The sequence below is a fragment of the Octodon degus genome, unplaced genomic scaffold (assembly GCF_000260255.1).
Source record: "Octodon degus isolate 3935 unplaced genomic scaffold, OctDeg1.0 scaffold00098, whole genome shotgun sequence".
Classification (NCBI taxonomy): domain Eukaryota; kingdom Metazoa; phylum Chordata; class Mammalia; order Rodentia; family Octodontidae; genus Octodon; species Octodon degus.
The window spans coordinates 5048971-5069380 of NW_004524674.1; the positions used below are offsets into that span (position 1 = coordinate 5048971).

General features: G+C 48.8%; 2 protein-coding genes across 3 annotated transcripts; one reads left to right on the forward strand and one right to left on the reverse strand.

Moving 5' to 3' along the window:
- The first annotated feature begins 111 nt into the window (after positions 1 to 111).
- Positions 112 to 10107, forward strand: Chrnb1 (cholinergic receptor nicotinic beta 1 subunit). 2 transcript variants are annotated; one of them, XM_004638405.2, is made up of 11 exons: positions 112 to 216; positions 309 to 448; positions 1153 to 1197; positions 2379 to 2488; positions 2616 to 2724; positions 3102 to 3249; positions 3476 to 3685; positions 7382 to 7605; positions 8422 to 8594; positions 8921 to 9071; positions 9371 to 10107. In XM_004638405.2, exons 1-11 carry the CDS (start codon positions 159 to 161, stop codon positions 9509 to 9511), a joined length of 1509 nt encoding a protein of 502 aa, XP_004638462.1. In that variant the 5' UTR covers positions 112 to 158; the 3' UTR covers positions 9512 to 10107. The 2 variants fall into 2 exon arrangements, with proteins under 2 accessions (XP_004638462.1, XP_023579214.1); XM_023723446.1 differs by having other exon boundaries at positions 309 to 391.
- A 2214-nt stretch (positions 10108 to 12321) lies between these two features.
- Positions 12322 to 19520, reverse strand: Zbtb4 (zinc finger and BTB domain containing 4). Its single transcript, XM_004638406.2, has 4 exons — positions 19367 to 19520; positions 19160 to 19236; positions 17494 to 18536; positions 12322 to 16840 (listed from the first exon to the last, which is right to left on the reverse strand). The coding sequence occupies exons 3-4, from the start codon at positions 18525 to 18527 to the stop codon at positions 14899 to 14901; spliced, it is 2976 nt and encodes a 991-aa protein (XP_004638463.1). The 5' UTR covers positions 18528 to 18536; positions 19160 to 19236; positions 19367 to 19520; the 3' UTR covers positions 12322 to 14898.
- Positions 19521 to 20410: the final 890 nt, after the last annotated feature.

Consider the following 20410-nt stretch of genomic DNA (forward strand, 5'->3'; position numbering starts at 1 on the left):
CAGTTGCTGGGGGCAGAACCAAGTCGCAGAGGCGGGGCGGGTGGGCTGGCGGCCGCCCCCCGACAACAGGTGCACATTCCCGAGCGCCTCGTCACTTCCCCTGCTCTGGCGGCCCCTGCGGCTCTCGGAGCGAACGCACCGAGCGACGCGGCCAAGCTATGGCCCAAGGGGCACTGCTGCTGCTTCTGGGGGTCCTGGGGGCGCCGATCGCCCCAGGTAAGTCAGTTTGAGCCCTGAAGAGGCAGGAGCAGTGGTACCGGTGGTGCCCGGTCACCACCTGGGCTTCACTTAATACTGTCTTCCCACAGGCGCTCGAGGCTCGGAAGCGGAGGGCCGACTCCGCGAGAAACTTTTCTCGGGCTATGATAGCTCAGTGCGGCCAGCGCGGGAGGTGGGAGACCGCGTTGGGGTTAGCATTGGGCTCAGCCTGGCACAGCTCATCAGCCTGGTGAGGGCGCACGCTGGGGGTTGAGGGCTGCCACGGGGGCCGGGGGCGTGGCCTTGCGCGGGGTCCGGCCGACCGTCAGGCTGAGGGCGGGGCCTGGCGCAAGGTCGTGCGGAGAGTCGGAGCCTTTAGCGGAGATTGGATAGAAGTCAGACCAATGAACGAGTCTGTAGGCGTGGCCCAGGGCAGAGCCAGGTACGCTGATGCCCCGGCCAGTGGACAGATGGGCGCTGGGCGAGATTCCGACCCTTTTTTTTTTTTTTTTTGGCGGAACCGGTGATTGAACTCAGGCCCTTGCGCTTGCCAGAGAAGCGCTTATTCCACTAAGCCTAAGGCAGGGACGCACAAATTCTGACAGAGTGGGGCGGAACCCGGTGCTCGACCAGTAAATACACAGCAGAAAACGGAGATGCTGGGTTGGAGGGAGTTATAAACTGGGCGAGGTGCAGGGCAGGCTCAGGTTGGAGGACGGACCGGAATGAGGCTGGCAGGTGAACAGAATGAGACCGTGGACTGCGGGAAGGGTTGTTGCCGCGTTAGATGCGGCAGGGGGCTTAACCTAATGCACCTTCTAGGAGTAGGGGCTTGGACCCAGATGATGGGCCTCAGACAGAGGGGGTGGAGTCTTCAGAGAGCGGCAGGACTGCCGAGACCCTCATTTCTCTCCATCTCACTTCGTCTTTACCCTTTAAACTTTTCCTTTTTAGAACGAGAAGGATGAAGAAATGAGCACTAAGGTGTACTTAGACCTGGTATGGAGAACTGGTGGGGTGGGGAGGGGCATATCTCTGCCTTTATAGTAAACTAGGCGTGGAAACCTAGTCCCGTAATCCCAGCCCTCTGGGAAGCTGAGATAGTCAAGAATTTGAGCTCAGCCTGAGCAGATTAGCCGGACCCTGTCTAGATAGATAGATAGATAGATAGATAGATAGATAGATAGATAGATAGATAAAAAGACCGAAGGAGACACACTAGGCGTTGTGGCACACGCCTGTAGTCCCAGCTCTTGGGAGGCTGTAAACAGGCAGATCACTACTTGTCCAATCTAGTAGTGAGACCTTGAACACCCTGTAGACCCTTCCCTAAAGAAAAAACAAAACAAAACAAAACAAAACCCTCATGTTGTAGGTCAGGGCAAAGGCCTAGGGTTTAATTTCTAGTACCAAGGTGAAGGTCCGGAGGGATTCTTCTCTCTCTCTCTCTCTCTCTCTCTCTCTCTCTCTCTCTCTCTCTCTTTTTTCCTTCAGTACCTGGGATTGATCTCAGGACGTTGCACTTGCCAGGCAGGCACTTATTCTACTGAGCTATCTCCCCAGCCCCAGGTTTTCTTCTTCTTCTTTTTTTTTTTTTTTTTTCCCAGAACAGGGGATTGAACTCAGGCCCTTGCGCTTGCCAGGGAAGTGCATATTCCACTGAGCCATCTCCCCCACCCCAAAGGTTTTCTTCTTTTGAGACAGGGCCTCACTATGTAATTCAGGATCCCTCTAACTCGCTGTGATGCTCCTTCCTCAGCCTCCTGAGCATTGGTATTACAGCCCTGCCTCACCAAGCTTGTTGAGGAAGGACATTTCTTGAGTCACGATCTCAGAAAACATGTTTATAACTGAAACAGAAGCTTCAGGAAACAATATGTATGGATGCTCTACATGCATTTTTCAGTGTAACTTTTTAAAACATGGGGATGACTAATTTGACTCATTATCCACTAAAGAGTGGAGAATTGCAGTTTGAAAACCTAGTATCACTCTCCATTTTTACAGACTAAACAATTGGGACCCAGAGCTGGGGTGGGAGTGCGGTAAATTAGCTAATGTGGATCCCAGTGCAAAAAAGCCCCTTGACTCCACAGCCCATGCTTGTGCTGCCCTCGTCTTTTGTACTGCTTTCCTGGGCCTTGAGCCTGGAACAGCCCCTCAAATGTCTGCTTTCCTAGGAATGGACAGATTACAGGCTGAGCTGGGACCCTGCGGAGCATGAGGGCATTGATGTGCTGCGAATCACAGCTGAATCTGTGTGGCTCCCTGATGTGGTGCTGCTGAACAAGTAGGATCTTTGCCAGACTTAGGGTGGGTGGGGCCCCAGGACAAGATTGCGAGGAGGCTGGTATCGGTGGGGTGGAGACTTTGGAAGAATAGTCCTGTTCTCAGGTATGAGGACCCCTTCCTTGCAGCAATGATGGAAATTTTGACGTGGCTCTGGACATTAACGTCGTGGTGTCTTCTGATGGCTCAGTACGCTGGCAGCCTCCAGGCGTCTATCGCAGCAGCTGCAGCATTCAGGTTCCTGAGTCCCTCCCTGAGAAGCTTAAGGAGCTCTTAGAAACCCTCTCTCTCTTAGACATTTTGACTCCTTGTCTCCCATCCTCCACACCATTCATTTAGCCTCATTTCTTATTTGTCCATCTCATTTTCCTTTAAGTGTCCTTTTCTCTGTATGCTTTTTTGGCATTCAGTCTTCCTTATGACCCTTTTCCATTTCCCCAGTGGCATTCCCTTAATACGCCTCCCCCAGATCCTCTATGAACCCTCTTCCCTGTGCCCTCCCCTGGTGATCCCTATCTCGGTGCCCCATAACCTGTGACCTCTCTAATGACTCCCAAATTCCCTCAGCCTTGACTTGTTCTCTGGCAACTGGAATGACTCCCTTCTCTGTACAGGTCACTTACTTCCCCTTCGACTGGCAAAATTGCACCATGGTGTTCAGTTCCTACAGCTATGACAGCTCAGAGGTCAGCCTGCAGACAGGCCTAGGTCCTGATGGGCAAGAGCGGCAGGAAATCTATATTCATGAAGCGACTTTCATTGGTGAGTGGACATGGCTTCCACATCTGCTGGCTTTCTAATTTTCAGTTTCTGAGATAACTAGGCTCTGCCAGTGATCCCAGTCAGCAAGATGTTGATGACTGTCAACACTTTCTGAACATGGAAAACTAAATTTGTTAGAAATGAACTGCCCAGCAGCGTCGGACATAGCTGGTACTGATGAGGATAGCTTGCACCCTGATGTCCCTTTCTTCTCTCCTCCCTCCAGAAAATGGCCAATGGGAGATTATCCACAAGCCTTCTCGATTAATCCAGCCTCCAGGAGACCCCAGAGGAGGGAGAGAAGGACAGCATCAGAAAGTTACCTTCTACCTCATCATCCGCCGGAAACCTCTCTTCTACCTGGTCAACGTCATTGCCCCATGCATTCTTATCACTGTCCTGGCCATCTTTGTCTTCTACCTGCCACCAGATGCAGGTAAGGTAGAAAGGACCTCAGCCCTCCTATTAGCTCAGCCTCTTCCACTTTAGCCTTAATCTAGAAAGGGTTTTCCTGCCAATCTAAGTCTTCATGGATTGGACTTCAGCAACTCCACATTTTCCCTCCCACCAAGTAGAACTAACCTGAGGCTCTGCATCTTCTCCACTCCTGGCTTCCTTCACCCAGTGATATCAGAGCTCTTCTCTCCTGTATCCTAGCCCCTCAGCCATGGAATCTCCACTTCTCTGACCAACCAGTTCCAGGCTGAGCAAGGTCTCCTCTTGTCTTTCTTCATTGCTAGGAAGCTTCCTTTCCCCACTCTTCAGGTACCCTCTAGCACCTTAACTTTCTGATTCCTTGGGAAGTAATTGTCAATTCTTATCCAGGAGAAATAATGTAGTAACAAAATTATAGAAATTATAATGTAGTGAGCATGGGAAAATTTTCTAATTTCCATGTATGTCAGTTTCCTGATCTGGAAATGGGATAATTATCATCCCTGCTGTATGTAGCATTATTATGAGGATTGACTGAATTAATAAAACTAGGCCTGGTACCCAGTAAGTTCTATATAAGTGTGTTTGCTGATTTTTGCTTTTTAATGTCTTTAGTTTAGTTGTTTTTGTTTTTTATTTTCAGTATCGGGGATTGAACTCAGGACCTTGTGCTTGCCAGGCAAGCACTTATTCTACTGAGCTATCTCCCTGGCCCCACTTTTTACTATTTTTAAGCACTTACTATAAGTAAAATTAACATGTTACATGTATTAACTCAATTCAAATCTTTATAATAACTATTAAAGGTAAATACTAAATTGTTATTCATATTTTGTAGCACAGAATAAAAAGACTGAGAAAGGGGGCCGGGGAGATGGTTCAGTGGAATAAGCGCTTCCCTGGCAAGCGCAAGGGCCTGAGTTCAATCCCTGGTCCCGCCAAAAAAAAAAACAAATAAAAAGACTGAGAGACTATACATTGTTTGTTGGATATTACACAGAAAGTGTCACTGTTATTATTCCAACCCTGGTCAGTGCCAACCTGATTCAGAGGCCTAATATACCTAACTCTGGGTTTTTTGTTTTGTTTTATGTTGTGTGTGTGTGTGTGTGTGTGTGTGTGTGTGTGTGTTTTAAATTTTATTTATTTATGTGAGGGGGTGGCCAGCTCAGCCCACCAGGGGGCGGGGCTGGCTGGCATGTGGTGCTGGAAGATTGAACCCCAGTCCCTGTGCTTTGCTTAGCTTAGCTTGTTCTAACTAGGTGCTTTAGACCACTGAACCATCTCACCAGCCCCGTGTGTGTGTTTGAGAGAGGGTGTCACTATATAATTCAGGCTGGCCTTGAGCTTACTATATAGTCCATGCTGGCCTTGAACTTATGGCAGTTTTCCTGCCTTAGCCTCCCAATCCTGGTTTGTATACCATTTCTTTTTCTTTTCTTTTCTTTTCTTTTCTTTTCTTTTCTTTTCTTTTCTTTTCTCTTTCTTTCTTTCTTTCTTTCTTTCTTTCTTTCTTTCATCTTTTTTTTTTTCCTGTATTTAGTACAGGGTCTACAGGGTCTCACTACACAGATCAGACTCACAGTGATCCTTGCTGTTTTTCAGCCTCCCAAGTGCTAAGTTTACAGGCCTGCACCGCCATGCCCAATCTCAATTACACAGGGTCTGCAACCCAACCCCTGGCCCCTGCATCTGCCTGAGCAGGCACTTTAATCTGCTAAACTGTCTGGCTGGCCCTACTATTTCATTTGTAGATCCTTCAAATTGTTTTTTTTTTTTTTTTTTTTATTTTTTTTTAACATTTATTTATTGTGTGTGTGTGTGTGTGTGTGTGTGTGTGTGTGTGTGGCCAGCTCAGCCCACCAGGGGGCGCAGCTGGCTGGCATGTGGTGCTGGGGGATCAAACCGTGGTCCCTGTACTTTGCCAAGCTTGTTCCAAGTAGGTGCTTTAGACCACTGAGCCATCTCTCCAGCCCGATCCTTCAAATTGTTATACTAGCTGGGTGTGGTGGTGCATGCTTGTAACCCCAGAACTTGGGAGGCTGAGGCAGGAGGATTACAAGTTTGAGCCAGCTGAGCAACTTAGTAAGAAATACAAATAAAGGGCTGGGTATGTAGTTCAGTGTGAAGACACTGGTTTAGCTCCCTAGTAAAAGTAAGGAAGCATGGGGGCCAGGGAGATGGCTCAGTGGAATAAGTGCTTCTCTGGCAAGTGCAGGGACCTGAGTTCAATCCCCGGTTTCACCAAAAAAAAAAAAAAAAAAAAATTGGGAGGCTGGGGAGATGTCTCAGTAGAATAAGCGCTTGCCTGGCAAGCTCAAGGGCCTGAGTTCAATCCCTGATTCAAAAAAAAAAAGGAAGTAGAAAAACAGGAGATAAACTGAGGGAGTAAAAGGATTGTAACTATAGTAAGAAGATGTGGAGATGTGAACTCATTAAGAAGTTGGAAAGAGGAATGATCTGATCTGATTTATAGCTTTATAACTTTTTTCTGATTTATATTTCAACAAGGTCAGTCTGGCTGGTATGCTGAAAATAGTAAACAAGGAGTCAAAGGATGAAATAATTAGGAAGCCTTTACAATTCAAACCTGAAATAATGGTGGTTAGGACAAGAATGGTAGATGTGATAAGTCATCAATTTTAGGACATACTTTGAAGTTAGAGCCAACAGAGTTTGCTGTGGGTTGGGGGAAGGGAGAAGAGGAGGAGAAAGAAAGACTGAAGTTGAGAACAATTTGATGGAGTTTGTCTTTTTTGTTGTTGTGTTGTTTGGTGTTGTGTTGAGACAAGGTATCACTATGTAGTTCAGGTTAGCCTTGAACTCACTATGTAGCCCAGGCTGGCCTCAAACTTGCAGCAGTCCTCCTGCCTTAGCCTCCCAAGTGCTTAGATTACAAGCATGCACCATCACACCCAACCTGATAGAATTTCTCTTGAGCCATAGGAAAGTTGGAGTCACTACTTACGGTGGGGAAAACTTTGGAACAACAGCTTGGTGGTAAATTAGGGGTTTTTTTTGTTTGTTTGTTTTTTAATTATTTATTTATTTGTTTTGTGTGTGTGTGTGTGTGTGGCCAGCTCAGCCCACCAGGGGCGGGGCTGGCTGGCATGTGGTGCTGGGGGATTGAACCGCGGTCCCTGTGCTTTGCTTGGCTTAGCTTGTTCTAAGTAGGTGCTTTAGACCACTGAGCCATCTCACCAGCCCCCTAAATACTGTTTTTCTTTTTTCTTTTTTTTTTTTGGCGGAATAGGGATTGAACTCAGGGCCTTGTGCTTGCCAGAGAAGCACTTATTTCACTGAGCCATCTCTCCAGCCCCTAAATTAGGTTTTGAACATGTTAAGTTTAAGATGTCTATTGGATACTCAAGTGGAAAAGTGGATAGTTATTTGGATGTGAACCCAGAGTTCAAGAGAGGAGGCTAGGCTGGAAGAGTAAATATGAGAGTGATTTGTGAGCAAATAGCTCTTCTAAAATTCTTTGCCAGGAGTGGGGGTACATGCTTGTAATCCGAGCTCTTAGCAGACTGAGGCAAAACAATTTCCATGAGTTCAAGGACAGCTTGCCTACATAGTAAGTTTAAGACCACCCTGAACTATATAGTGAGAGTCAGCTGGAAACATGGTCACTGATTGTGCCACATAGATTTTCTTATGAGAAAGCCTAATTCTTCTACCTTCTCCTCTGCCCTCCAAGGAGAGAAGATGGGACTCTCAATCTTTGCCTTGCTGACCCTTACTGTGTTCCTGCTGCTCCTGGCGGGCAAAGTGCCTGAGACCTCCCTGTCGGTCCCCATCATTATTAAGTATCTCATGTTTACAATGATCCTTGTCACCTTTTCGGTCATCTTTAGTGTGGTGGTCCTCAACCTGCATCACCGCTCACCCCACACCCACCAAATGCCACTTTGGGTCCGTCAGGTAAGAAAGCTTCCTCCAACCTGTGTTAACTCCAAGTCCCAATACTTGGCTTTTTGTCCAGATATCACTCCTCCTTCCACCAACCCCAACTTCCTATTTACAGACGTTAGGTAGAACTATAGCTACTGAGTTTTGGAATGCCCAAGCCTACTGAGTATTAAAACACCACACAATGAATTATATTATCTCATCTTTATCATTTAATAAACTTCATACTCTTTATCAATACTGTCCATCTTTGATTCCAGGAAAAATTATCAGGGATAGGAACTATCAGGATGAAAATCTTCAGCGCTTCTCAGAAGCCTCTCAATGCACTAAAGAGCTCTTAAAGCCAGTGTGGTGATGCACACCTGTACTCCCAGCACTCTTTGGAGGCTAAATCTGGAGAACTGCAAATTGAAGCTCAGCCTACAGAACTTAGTGATATTCTGTCTCAAAAAAAAAAAAACAACAAACAAACAAACAAAAAAACAAAGGGGGGATCTTGATGATGTAGCTTAGAGGACAACCCTGGGTTCCACCTCCAATGTCATACACGCATACACACACACACACACTTTTCAAGGTTTGCATTTTGTTGTCTGTGTAGCTCTGTTGGACCCTGTTCACACAATGTGCCAGAATGGGAATGGCTGTGGTTAGCTGCTTCTTTTATTGTATTAATGCATGACATTGCTTGCTGTCCGGGTCCTCCCCCCCACCCCCTAGCCGGGGCTCGAACTCAGGCCTTTCTGCTTGCCAGGCAAGTGGTTATTCAACTGAGTTATCTCCCCAGCTCCGACACTGCTTTCTAATATGCCTCTTATTCTCCAGATCTTCATCCACAAACTCCCTCTGTACCTGGGTATGAAGAGACCCAAACCTGACAGAGACCAGCTACCGGAACCCCCTCACTCTTTTTCTCCAGGAAGTGGATGGGGTCGGGGAACAGATGAATATTTCATTCGGAAGCCGCCTTGTAATTTTCTCTTCCCTAAACCCAACAGGTAGGACCTATACCCAATCACCAACATGGAAGGGACAGAGGGAACTACAGTTCCCAGAAGACTGTGCAGAAGTTTGTCGCTCGTGCTTATGGAAAATGTGGTTTAGCATCATGGGAGTTGTAGTACTTCAGCTGCTTGCTTTGCGAGATGGCTACAACTACAATCTTAGACGGGTGAATAGTTGTGTGGAAGCCTAGAAAGATGCAACGAGGCCCTGAAGGGCCCTTTCTGGGAAATGGCAGGCTGTTGAAAGAGGCACCTGGGGTGTGGCCTAGGTAACGGGCTGGGGTTGCACCGGGTGTTGTGGCCAGTCATGCCTTTTCCAGGTTCCAGCCTGAACTGTCTGCCCCTGACCTGAGACGATTTATCGATGGTCCAAACCGGGCAGTGGTGGGCCTGCCCCCTGAGCTACGCGAGGTTGTTTCCTCGATCAATTACATGGCTCGACAGCTGCAGGAACAGGAGGACTACGATGCAGTGAGTTCGATAAGGGCGGAGTGGGGACAGGATCTGCGTTATTTTAGCTCCACCTCTAAATCCAGGTTCTGCCCCTAAAACCGACTCTGCTTCTGATTGGAGGCTTGTTCATATGGTCCCGCCCCCCGCTTTCAAACTAATTGCTAGCGTTAGTCGCCCTAATCTAGTTCTCTTTTTACATTGCCAGTGCTATTCCCAGACCCGGGATAGAAAAACCCGGGTAGGGTACGGAGTTGTGGGGGTGGGTTCCCCTGCCGTCAGGGTCTGGAGCTCAGTAGTTTTTCTCCGCTTAACCCCAGTTGAAGGAGGATTGGCAGTTTGTGGCCATGGTAGTGGATCGCCTTTTCCTGTGGACCTTCATCATCTTCACGAGCGTCGGGACCCTTGTCATTTTCCTAGATGCCACCTACCACTTGCCCCCTGCCGACCCCTTTCCTTGAAGACAGGATCCAAGTTCCAAGTCCTCAGCCACTTGAACTGAGAGTTTGGTCTATCTTTGCCTTCAGTTAAGAATCCAACCCTATTATTTCACCTCTGGGATTGGGCAGGGTGCCTTGGACCCCATCGATGATGTGCCTATCAGCTATTTACTTTCTGGGATATGGAGAAAGCTGCTTTGGATATCAATACCTACATGCCCATGATACAGAACAAAGGCATAAACTAGAATGTAAGCCTTATGAAGGCAGCATGTATCTTTTTCATTGTTCTGTCCCAGGTCCTTGCAGAGGTCTTGACCCTACAGTAAGTACTGAACATTTATTGAGTAGAGAGGGGGCCATAGAGACAGTGCTGCAACATAAGCACCTGCGTGGCAAAACAAGGCCCTGAGTTTGACCTTTGTTACCCTAAGGGAGGAAATTTCTAGAAGAAAATACACCAATTAATAGTGCCTACATTTGCATGTTTGGGAGTAGGCTTTTTTTTTTTTAACCTGCCTGTAATCATCTTTTGTAATAAATACTATATTTAGAATGGGAAGGGGGAAAAAAAAGAATGGGGAGGGAAAAAAAGTTTTCTAAAAGGTTGCATTGGGGCCGGGGAGATAGCTCAGTGAAATAAGCGCTTGCCTGGCAAGTGCAAGGGCCTGAGTTCAATCCCCAGTTCCGCAAAAAAACAAACAAAATAAAAGGTTGTATTTGCAGAGCCGGTGAGATAGCTCAGAAGACTAAATGCCTGCTTACACAAGCACAGTGACTGGACTTTGATCTCTAGCACCACATGCTGTGCCAGCCCCTACCCAGGGGAGCTGGCCACCCAAGTCTGGGCCTGCTGGTGCATGCCTGTAACCCCAGCACTGGGGAGGCTGAAAACAGAAGGATCACTACAAATCTAAGCTGCGTAGTGAGACCCTGTACTAAATACATAAAATAAATAAATAAATAAATAAATAAATGTAAAAATCCCTAGTTTTTTTGTTTTTTAAAGTTGTATTTGCAGGGGGCTGGGAAATGGCTCAGTAAAGTAAGTGCTTCCCTGGCAAGCGCAAGGGTCTGAGTTCAAGCCCCAGTTCCTCCAAAAGAGAAAAGAAAAAAACGAATATTTTGGGCCGGGGAGATGGCTCAGTGGTATAAGTGCTTCTCTGGCAAGCGCAAGGGCCTGAGTTCAATCCCCGGTTCCGCAAAAAAAAAAAAAAGTTGTATTTGCAATTTGAAAAGAAAAAAGGCAGTTTAGGGGCTGGAGAGATGGCTCAGTGGTCTAAAGCACCTAATTAGAACAAGCTTGGAGGCTGGTGTGGTGGCATTTGCCTGTATTATTCCCAGTGCTTGGGAGGCTGAGGTACAAAGATCACCTTGAGTTTGAGGCCAGCCTGAACTGCAGAGTGAAACCCTGTCTCAAAAATAAATAAATGGGGGAGCTGGGGAGATGGCTCAGTGGAATAAGTGCTTCCGTGGCAAGCACAAAGGCCTGAGTTCAATCCCCAGTTCCATCAAATAAATGAATAAACTTATATTTCACTGAGACATTTGGCTTTCTGGCTTTCTTGAAAAATATTTATTTATTTATTTTAGGGAATAGTCTACAGGGTGTTCAGGGTCTCACTACTATATCGGACTTGTAGTGATCCACCTGTTTACAGCCTTCCAAGAGCTGGGATTACAGGTATGCACCACCATGCCCATTCTCAATTGCAGTCTCAGCGTGCCCCGGGATCTAACCTCTGGCCCCTGCACCTGCTTGCAGGTACTTTAATCCACTGAGCTATTTGGCCAGCCCTTGAAAAAGAACTTAAAAACTATAATAATACCAGAACTGATTATGTTAGCAGTAACTTACTGATTAGTGACTGCCTGCTGTGGTCAAGGCATTTGTGCCAAAGTTCCACAAAGCTCCCATTCACGTAACAAATTTCATTTTACCTCTCCATTCTTCCATAATATTAGAAATGATAGAGGACCGGGGAGATAGCTCAGTGGAATAAGTGCTTGCCTGGCAAGTACAAGGTCCTGAGTTCGATCCCTGGTGCCACAAAAAAAAAAAAAAAAAAGAGAAAGGAAGGGCTGGAAGAGATGAAGCCATTGGGAAGGTTAAGAGTGGAAAAAGGGGGCTGGGATATAGCCTAGTGACACAAATGCCTGTATGGAAAGCAGAGGGTCCTGAGTTTGATTCCTGGTACTGAAAAAAAAAAAAAAAAAAGAGAGAGAGATGGAAAAAGATTGTCACTTGAGGCTATCACACATTTTGTGCCTTAGTTTACTTTCAAATGGGAAAGGGGGTGGACCTGGCATAAGACAAAACTGTTCAAAGATTCTAATTTTTGTTTTGTTTTTGAGACAGGATCTTGCTTTGTAATTCAGTCAGGCATTGAACTCATTATGTAGCCCAAGCTGGCCTTAAACTCATAGCAATCCTCCTGTCTCAGCCTCCCAAGAAATAGTACAAATCTTGGGGCTGGGGAGATGGCTCAGTGGAATAAGCACTTCCTTGGCAAGCACAAAGGTCTAAGTTCAATCCCCAGTTCCGCCCCCCCCCAAAAAAAAGGTACCAATCTTGCACCAGGGCTGTATGAGGTGGACTGAGTTAATGTTTGTCTGAAAGTCAGCTGGGACCTAGTGGCTACAGCAATTAGACTAATGCCATTAATGACCAAGCCTCACACCTACTCAACTCCTGAAAATTATCTTAAGGAGGGGGAATATGATTAAAACTCCAAGGATCACTGTGGGACAAGGACACCACATCTTCCCCCAGACCCACCAGCCACACAAGTGACAGCACCTTGCATCCCACTGTGGAGCACAGTGCACAGTTCATTTGTCTTGTTGGTTTATTGGCCTAGAGTTGGACACACACACAAATGCGAAGATAAATATTGGTCAGTTTCTCTAAATCTGGGTCCTCACTACGTATAGAGCTAGAATCTGTAGAATTCTAATTCGTGCGTGCTGTGGCACAGAACCAGTGGCATTCCCGGACTGCTATCACCCTTCTTCCCAGGGAACATGGGGGAAAGGGCATGAACTGACAAAACTAGATCATTTTTAAATAACAAGATTGCAAAGCCCAAATTTCCAACATCTGAAAACTCAACGATATTCAAATCCCCCAGCTCAAATACATATTTTAACCTCTACTCTGCCACAACCTCATTTGTTGTCCAGAACCACCAAATTCTGAATGTTATTTTCCTTAATCTTATTTTCAAAAAAAAATAAATGTATACAATCTCAGTTTTTTGAAAATATCCATGGTTTTGGAATTTTGACCTATTCTGAAATTCAAATTTCCCAGTCCATTCTTAACCTTTTCCATTCTCCTGTGCTTGTTTCCCTCAGAGGAGTGCAGGTGAAGGATATATGGGGACTGTCATTATATCCCTTGCCTCTAGGCTTTCCTTAGTCTCTTGTGGTTCCGCTGTATAGATATAGATATAGATATATATATGTAATTTGTGTGTAGATATATGTCTTTATTATGTATTTTTTGCAGTTTTTCTAAAGTGCCAGAAACAAGATTTGTGGGAATTTTTGTGATTTTTTGCATTTTTTCCTGTTTGAAATTTTTCATCCTTAAAAATTGGAAGTTGGTACATTCAGTAGGAAATTCTTCACTCAGGCTGTGGCCAAGACCAAGAAAAGTGCAAAGAGACAGAGGAGGAATGAGGAGTGATTCCTCCGTGATTAACATTCAGGGAGCCTGTGGAAACGGCTTCCTAGGGGCTGGGAGGGCAGGAGGTGGCAAGAGGATGCTCCTAGTCCTCCCCAAATTCACCTCCCTCCAAAAGCCATGATCTTGCCCTCTCAGCAGTTCCTGAGAAGGCAGCCATCTTGGCTCCTAAAAACAGTAGTTGGGAGAAAGCCTGCCATTTGGATGACAATAAACTTTCCCCCTTTTAAAACTGCACTCCTCTAATACCCATTTGTCAAATTTGCTCCCCCAACTGGCTCTCCGCTGATGAGCTCTTTTGTTTTGTTTTGTTGGAGAGGTGAGTGGGATGGGAAATGTTCAGCCAATCATAGAGCAGGGAGGCCCTGTTTTCAAAAGAGAATTAGGAGCAAACATTTCTTCATCACCCTCACTGGAAGGAAAGGTAGGGACCCCTGACCTGGTTAACTAGTGCAAATTAGGGGTTAGGGACTATTTAAGGTCCCTGCACCCCATCCCTAGCTTGGGATCTTTGGGTGTGGGGAACTGAGTCAAAGCTGGGGTGTAAGGTGCTATTTTGGAGGGAAAGTTGGTGGGAATACCCCAAAGCCCACCAGAATAGGATGGTTCCCCCAAAACCATCTGGAGTGATGAGGAGAGCCACATTTGGAAAGATGGGGGTAAAGGTAAGGATGGAAGGTCATGTGCAAATCTCGGGCTTACCTCCCACCCATTCAACCCCCATCATTTTTCTGGCTATTTGGTCTAGTATGGGAGAAACCATCAGAAAATAAATAAAAAAAGAAAAACAAAAGAAGGAAGAAAGAAAAAAAGGTGGGGGAAGAGGAAAAGTAGATTATTTTCTCCATACCATATGGAGCTCTTCCCTCCTGGCTCATGAATCTGACTTAGCCCAAAAGAGGCCATATTTAAAGGCAGGAAGAGGTGTGATCTGTTCACCTCTTTGCTTTGGAAGAACCTGGGGATCACTGGATTTGATTTCCCTGCCTTGGCTGGAAAAATGTTCAGCCATGGAACAGAGGGGTAGCTCGCCCCTCAACACCTCCTTGACCTGGGCTGGGTGAGGCCACCTCCAAAGCCTAGGAGTGCAGGAAAGAACATGGAAGATCCAAAGGCATGGAAGCCAAGGAAGGCATTGCATCTTGATGTGGAGGAAGTGGGGAGAAAGAAATCCACCCCTGGGAAGAACGGAATCTAAAGCCATGCTCCCATGTGGGTAGGCTGAGTATCACAATGGTCTGGTCCAGGCCCTGGGCCACAAAGAATGGAATGTACTAGGAAGCATCTGGGGTAGGCTTAGAGAAAGCTTCAGAATGAGGGAGATCTTTAGGCAAGAGAGATGGTTTCTCCCTAGATTTACAAATCAGGGGAGTAGGTTAGACATTCAGAGCTGGTGGGGGTTGTGAGTAGAGAGATTCAGATAAGAAGATATTGCTCAGTTGCCCCAAGGGCTAGAGAAGGGATGAGAGCTGGCCCTGCCCCTTAAAGGGGCCATTCCCTGGAGGAAGATTGAGAGGGGAACCACCAAAGATCCCTTCCCAAGAGATGGGAAAACTACAATCTCAAGCAAAGCAGCCTGACCCCTGAGCTCCAGGGGCCCCCAAATCCCTGCACAAAAGTGTGCCAGGGCTCCCAAAGGGCAAGGAGGCCAGGGAGCTGGTAGTGGTGGGAGATTCAGGGAGGGTGACATTTGGTGAAAGGGGAGGGTCTACCCTAGACCTCACCCTACATCTCCCTTCTGGGTTCTCTCAACCCCTGCCCTTTCTCCTTCTCCCTTAGGGGGAACTGATGGAGGCAGGGCTGGGGGAGGTGGAGTTAGAGTAGGTGGTGCTGCTTGAGGATTCACTGTGTAGCCAAAGACCCCTGGTAGGAAGGGAAGGGCTCCTCCACCCTTCTCATCAGGTAGGACCATGTTGAGAGCAACTGGAAGAGCAGCCAAGTTGCTGAAGTTGTAAGGGTAGGCAGCAAGGAGCTGGGGGCCATAAACAAGTGGGTAGGGCTCAGGATAGAAGGTGACTTTGGCGGCCCCCATCCCCTCCATCCGGTCCCCCTCTGATCCCCCCACCAGCCCCTCACTCCCAGATTTCCCTCTACCTCCACCAGGCTCCCGGCTGCCCCCTATAAGGGCCAGTGGAAATTCTTGCACAGGTGGGTACACATAGCTACCCACCCCTGCCACTGGGGGCTCCTCACCCCCAGAAATGACAGGGTCCTGGAGTGAGGTGGTTACAGAAGCTTCCTCAGCAGCAGCACTCCCACCACCTGCCTCCCCACTGGACGAGGACACTTGCATCTCCTGGGGGGCCTCCTCCTTGACATCCCCAGGCCTGATGCCAGTGCTGCCCTTGGAATAGGCAATAACAGGTGTGGGGGTGCCCCCTGGTCGCTCAGCAGCATGCCTCTGCCCATGGCGGCTCAGGGCAGCTGCTGTCTTGCACACCTTGGTGCAGTGTGGGCAGGTAAAGCGGGTGGAAGCCCTCCGTCCAGCCCGTGAGCTGTGGGAGCCCCCACTGTGGGCTTCCTGGTGCTTTCGAAGCTTTCTAAAGGTAGCAAAGGTCTGGGCACAGTCTCCACATCGGTGCCTCCGCTCACTCCGGGCACGCCCTGTTGGGCTCTCCACTGCTGGTGACTCCTCCCAGCCCCTCCGTTCCAGCTTTTGCCTCCAACGTGTTGGCCTGCGCCCTCGAGACATTCCACCAGTCCCACTGCTACTCCCATTAGCAGCTCCAACCTTGCGCTTAGGCTTGTATGAGTAGTAGGGCCTCCATAGCTGGTCCTCACCTCCAGCCTTTGATTCTTCCTCCTCCTCCTCCTCCTCCTCATCGTCCTCCTCTTCTTCATCCTCCTCTTCACTCTCCTCCAACTCCTCTCCACTCAGCTCCCCAGGACGCAGGTCGGTTTCTGAGATCCGGCGCTTGACAATTGCCTCCTCCCCAATTCGCACAGTGATCTGACACAGTGGAGGTGGTGCCTGCAGATGAGAAGGACCCCGGCCTGGCCCTGTGGAGGGGATCCCACTTCCACCAGTCCCACCCACTGGCTTGGCTGTATAAGTTAGAGTCCTTCCAGCCCGTGGATTCCTGCCCTTGGCCTCCTCCATGGCTGTGGCTGGTCCTGCGGCTGTGGCTGGGCTGATGGTGGTAGCTGGGCTGGTGGATATTGCTGCAGGTTCAGTGGGAGGAGGTGGGTACTCTCGTTTCTTCGGGGGCCTTGGGGGAGCAGTGTAAGTGATGACTGAGGCAGCCTGGGACCCTCCTGTGCTGGTCGCCCCAACCCCCGTTCCACCACTGCTACTGCCTCCATGGACAATGACAGAGGGAGCTGGGTGAGCAAAGGTGATGACAGAAGGTGGTGGGCCAGGTTCCAGCACAGGTGGGGGTACAGGTGGTGAGCTGGCTGGCATTGCTGCAGGGGCTGGGGTGTGGAGGCTTGGAGAAAGGGCAGCATCAGGGGCTCCCTGGCTGTATGTCTTATAGGGTCGCTTGGCTGCCCGCATGGGCAGTAGGCGGTACAGCTTGAGGGTATTGAGCTTGGGCTTGTAGCCTCCATTGGGTGTCTTCTCACTGGCTAGGAGGCCGGGGCTAATGCCATGGAAGGCTCGCTGGTGGGTCTTCAGGTTATAATAGGTGACAAAGGTCTCCCAGCAGAAGATGCACTGATACCTTACAGGAAGGAACAGGGCAGGAACACAGCCACTTGAGTCAAGTCCCTGAAATAGCCTTGGCTTCCCAGATCCTCTGCAGCCCTCAAACCTGTAACTCCCCGAGGCACCTACACACCCTCCTTCATGCCGCTCGCTTCACGCTGCCAGCCTCAGCAGGGGCACCAGTCCCATCTCAGTACCCCAACTGATGTTAGACTCCTGGCCTCAGGCGTTCCATCTGTGAACTGGTATTAGTCACACTCCTAACTCACAAAGCCTTCTGAAGCATGAATGACAGAAGGGGGAAATGACTTATGAACAGGGATGCTCCATGGAAACACCAGGTCCTGCTATGAGGTACTGGCAGACATGCCTGTGCTCCCAGTTTTCTCCAATGTGGGCAACTTTTTCTTTCATGGCTTTTCCCAAAGCAGGAAGCCAGGCATGGCAGGTAAGGTGATGATAAACATCAGCTGGAGGAACTGAGAGGCTGGAGAGAAGCAGGTGGGTAGAACACACTCAGCAGAGGCCCGGTGTAAACAGGCCAGGTTCAAGATGACTTTCTAGGCCCTGCACTCTGCATATTCCCTCCTTGTCCCTATGGCCTGACTCTTGTCCTTCAGTACTGACTCTTAAGCCCTCCCCGCTTCCCCCTGGCCCAAGGCCACTCACCTACGCTCCCCGGTGTGCCACACCTCATGCTTGGTGCGGTACTCAGCCAGGGCAAAGACCTTCTCACAGTAGCGGCATGGGTACTTCCTCCGCCAGGAGTGGACATTGCTGTGGCGCTTCAGGCTGGACAGGGTCACGTAGGATCGCTCGCAGGCTGCACACACGTACAGCACGTGGCCGCCCACCACCTTCACCACATGTTCAGGACCACCTCGGAAGCCCACTGTTGGAGGCAGGGCTGAGGCATCCACTCCTGCAGGACCCCCAGGACCAGAGCCCCCAGTTCCCAGCCCTGCAGAGACCTGAGTGCTGGCCCCCCGTTGACATTGGGCCTCATGGGTCTGCAGCCGCTTGGGATGGATGAAGCTTTTTCCACACTGGGGGCAAGGAAGGGGCCGCCGGGGGAAGGAGGGCTGTGAGTCAGGGCCCTGGGTCTCAGCCCTGTCACCCTCCCACTCTCCATCTTGCCTAGGCCCAGAACCAAAGCTGTTCTCTTCAGGTTGTGAGGAGGCCATGGGGGCTGGGGTAGGAGGCACCCAGGCATCACCTCCCTCCCCCAGGCCCTGTAGACGGGAGATGCCCAGACGCCGTCCCAGAGCTCCAATCTCTGCCACGGCTGCCCCGTCCCCTCCACCTCCAGGGAGGGCAAGCCGAGCACTATAGATGAAGTTGAGAACATCAGAGAAGGCAGCTGCTGGAACTCCTGGCAGCTCCAGGACCCGGGGTGGGCTTGAAGCAGGGGGAGAGGCTGGAGAGGGAGAGGAGGAGGAAGAGGAAGAAGAGGCAGCTGTGGTGGTCAAAGGGTTGGGAGCTGAGCCCCCAGTAACTGGTGGGAGAGGCAGTGGGGCTGAAGCTAGCAGGGCCTCTCTGAAGAAGGGACTAGAGGCAGCCAGGACGCTACGGTGAGCAGGGAACTTGGTATCTCCGGCTATGAGGGTGACGTCACAGAAGAGGCCACGGAGCCGCTGCTCATTGAGCTGGCGCAGGACGGCGGGGGCATGGGATGGGTCCGTCACCTCTGCAGGGGGGGGCATGGCGCCAGCCTAGACATGAGGAGAAGAGGTCAGGGAGAGTCTCAGAGGCTGGGAGAGGGCATGGGCCTCTGAAACCAGGGAGATGAACTGGGATGTCAGAGGCTGCTGGTCAGAAACTTGAAGAATAAATAAAAGTCACAGAAATCAGGGGTTAACACTTAGCTACCCAAGTTTGGCCAATGTCCAAGACTAGTATGTCTAAAATATGGGGTAGCTGCATCAAATTAATTGTGCTTTAAATATCTCCTGTGACACAGATAGTAAGAGTCGGTGGATATGTATGATAGCTGATTTCAGTATTAAAGCATTGAATAAAATATTTTTACTTGAAAAAAATGGGGTATACTTGAGACTATTATGTCTACACAAAAAACAAAAACAAAACCCCCAAAACGTATGGGGCTAGAAGAGGCCAAGGATACCTCAGGTCATAGTGAAGGTCAAGGGGCCATGACTCCCAAGGTTACAGACTAGCGAAGTAAACAATGGAAATCTCTCTCACTGGGAGGAGGAGGCCCCACAACTAGTATTTCCCAGCATTCCTGTGCAAAATGTGCAAAATGGCTACCCTTGTCGGCCTGCTGCCTTAGGTCTAATTTTTCCCTGCTGCAATCCCTTCAGCACCCTCTCACCTGAGAGCACAGCCAACATGGAGTGGAGTGGGAAGTGGCTCAGTGAGTTCCTTCTTCTGCCTGGCCTCTTCCTTCTACTGAGAAACAGAAACCACATCAGGGGATTTGAAAGGAAGAGACAAAAAAACAGTACTCAGGATGGGAACAAGGAAGGAAAAGTCCCCAGGAAGTAGGCAGTGGTGCAGTGGTCAGGGTCAGAGAGGATACCTTCAACACTCTGGGTTCCATTCAGGAGCCACTGTCTGATTATTTGTTTAGCTGTGCCCAATCAGCTCTAGGGGGTCACAAAGATTATTGCAGAGCCTTGTTCTGTTGGCCCCAAGATGTAAAAGCAACAAGATAATCTGCATGCATATTCACAGTTCACTTCCAAACAATACAGCAGTACAATTCCATTTTATAGGCTCAAGGAAGTTTTGTTCAGATCACCCTCAAATCTGTGGCCCAATTTTGGGGCTCAGAGAAAATTAAAGATTTGCATTTTTTTATTATAATGGGCTTCATACATATCAAATCATATTACAAATCTATTTGATTTTTCATGAGGTTTTTTACTGGACCACGCTGCTAGGTATTCAAATTACGAAAGGACCTTCTCATATAGCCCTAGCCCTATAAATCCTATAAAGGGTTTCTGGCCTAAGTGCCAGGTGACTACTGAGGACCACTGACTCAGGCACACACCCATCTCCATAGGGCACTGGAAAGGCCACCGGGCTAGGAGTAAGGAGATTTGCATCCCACTCCTTACTCTGAGACCTGGTGGCCTTAGGACTCTGGTTTATTTATTTATTTATGGCGGAACCAGGGAATGAACTCAGAACCTTGAGCTTGCCAGGCAAGCACTTATTCTACTGAGCTATCTCCCCAGCCCCAGGACTCTGTTTTATGAAAGGGGCAGAAACACAACTCCTACCTCACCTCTTTCTGGAAAGCTTGTCCAAAAGGAATAGTAGGCAACCCAAATATGAGTTATGGCAGTCACCGGCACAGAGAGCCCGTCACAGCGGGCATGGGAGGATCTTGGGATCCCATTTTTCAGTTGAAGATCTAAATTCCAAACTCATACAAATGCCTTATCCAAAGAGACACAGAGCCAGTGATAATAAATTGGGCATGTTTGGGCTGGTGAGATGGCTCAGTGGTCTAAAGCACCTACTTAGAACAAACTTAGCAAAAGCAAAGGGACCGCGGTTCAATCCCCCAGCACCACATGCCAGCCAGCCCCGCCCCCTGGTGGGCTGAGCTGGC

Bases quoted from the DNA above. Each gene is read 5' to 3' on its own strand.
- Chrnb1 (XM_004638405.2), top strand. From the start codon at position 159: ATGGCCCAAGGGGCACTGCTGCTGCTTCTGGGGGTCCTGGGGGCGCCG. The intron at 449-1,152 runs GTGAGGGCGCAC...TTTCCTTTTTAG, and splicing joins TGGCACAGCTCATCAGCCTG to AACGAGAAGGATGAAGAAAT. The intron at 3,686-7,381 runs GTAAGGTAGAAA...CTGCCCTCCAAG, and splicing joins CTACCTGCCACCAGATGCAG to GAGAGAAGATGGGACTCTCA.
- Zbtb4 (XM_004638406.2), bottom strand. From the start codon at position 18,527: ATGCCCCCCCCTGCAGAGGTGACGGACCCATCCCATGCCCCCGCCGTC. The intron at 16,841-17,493 runs GTGAGTGGCCTT...CCTTCCTGTAAG, and splicing joins TGGCACACCGGGGAGCGTAG to GTATCAGTGCATCTTCTGCT.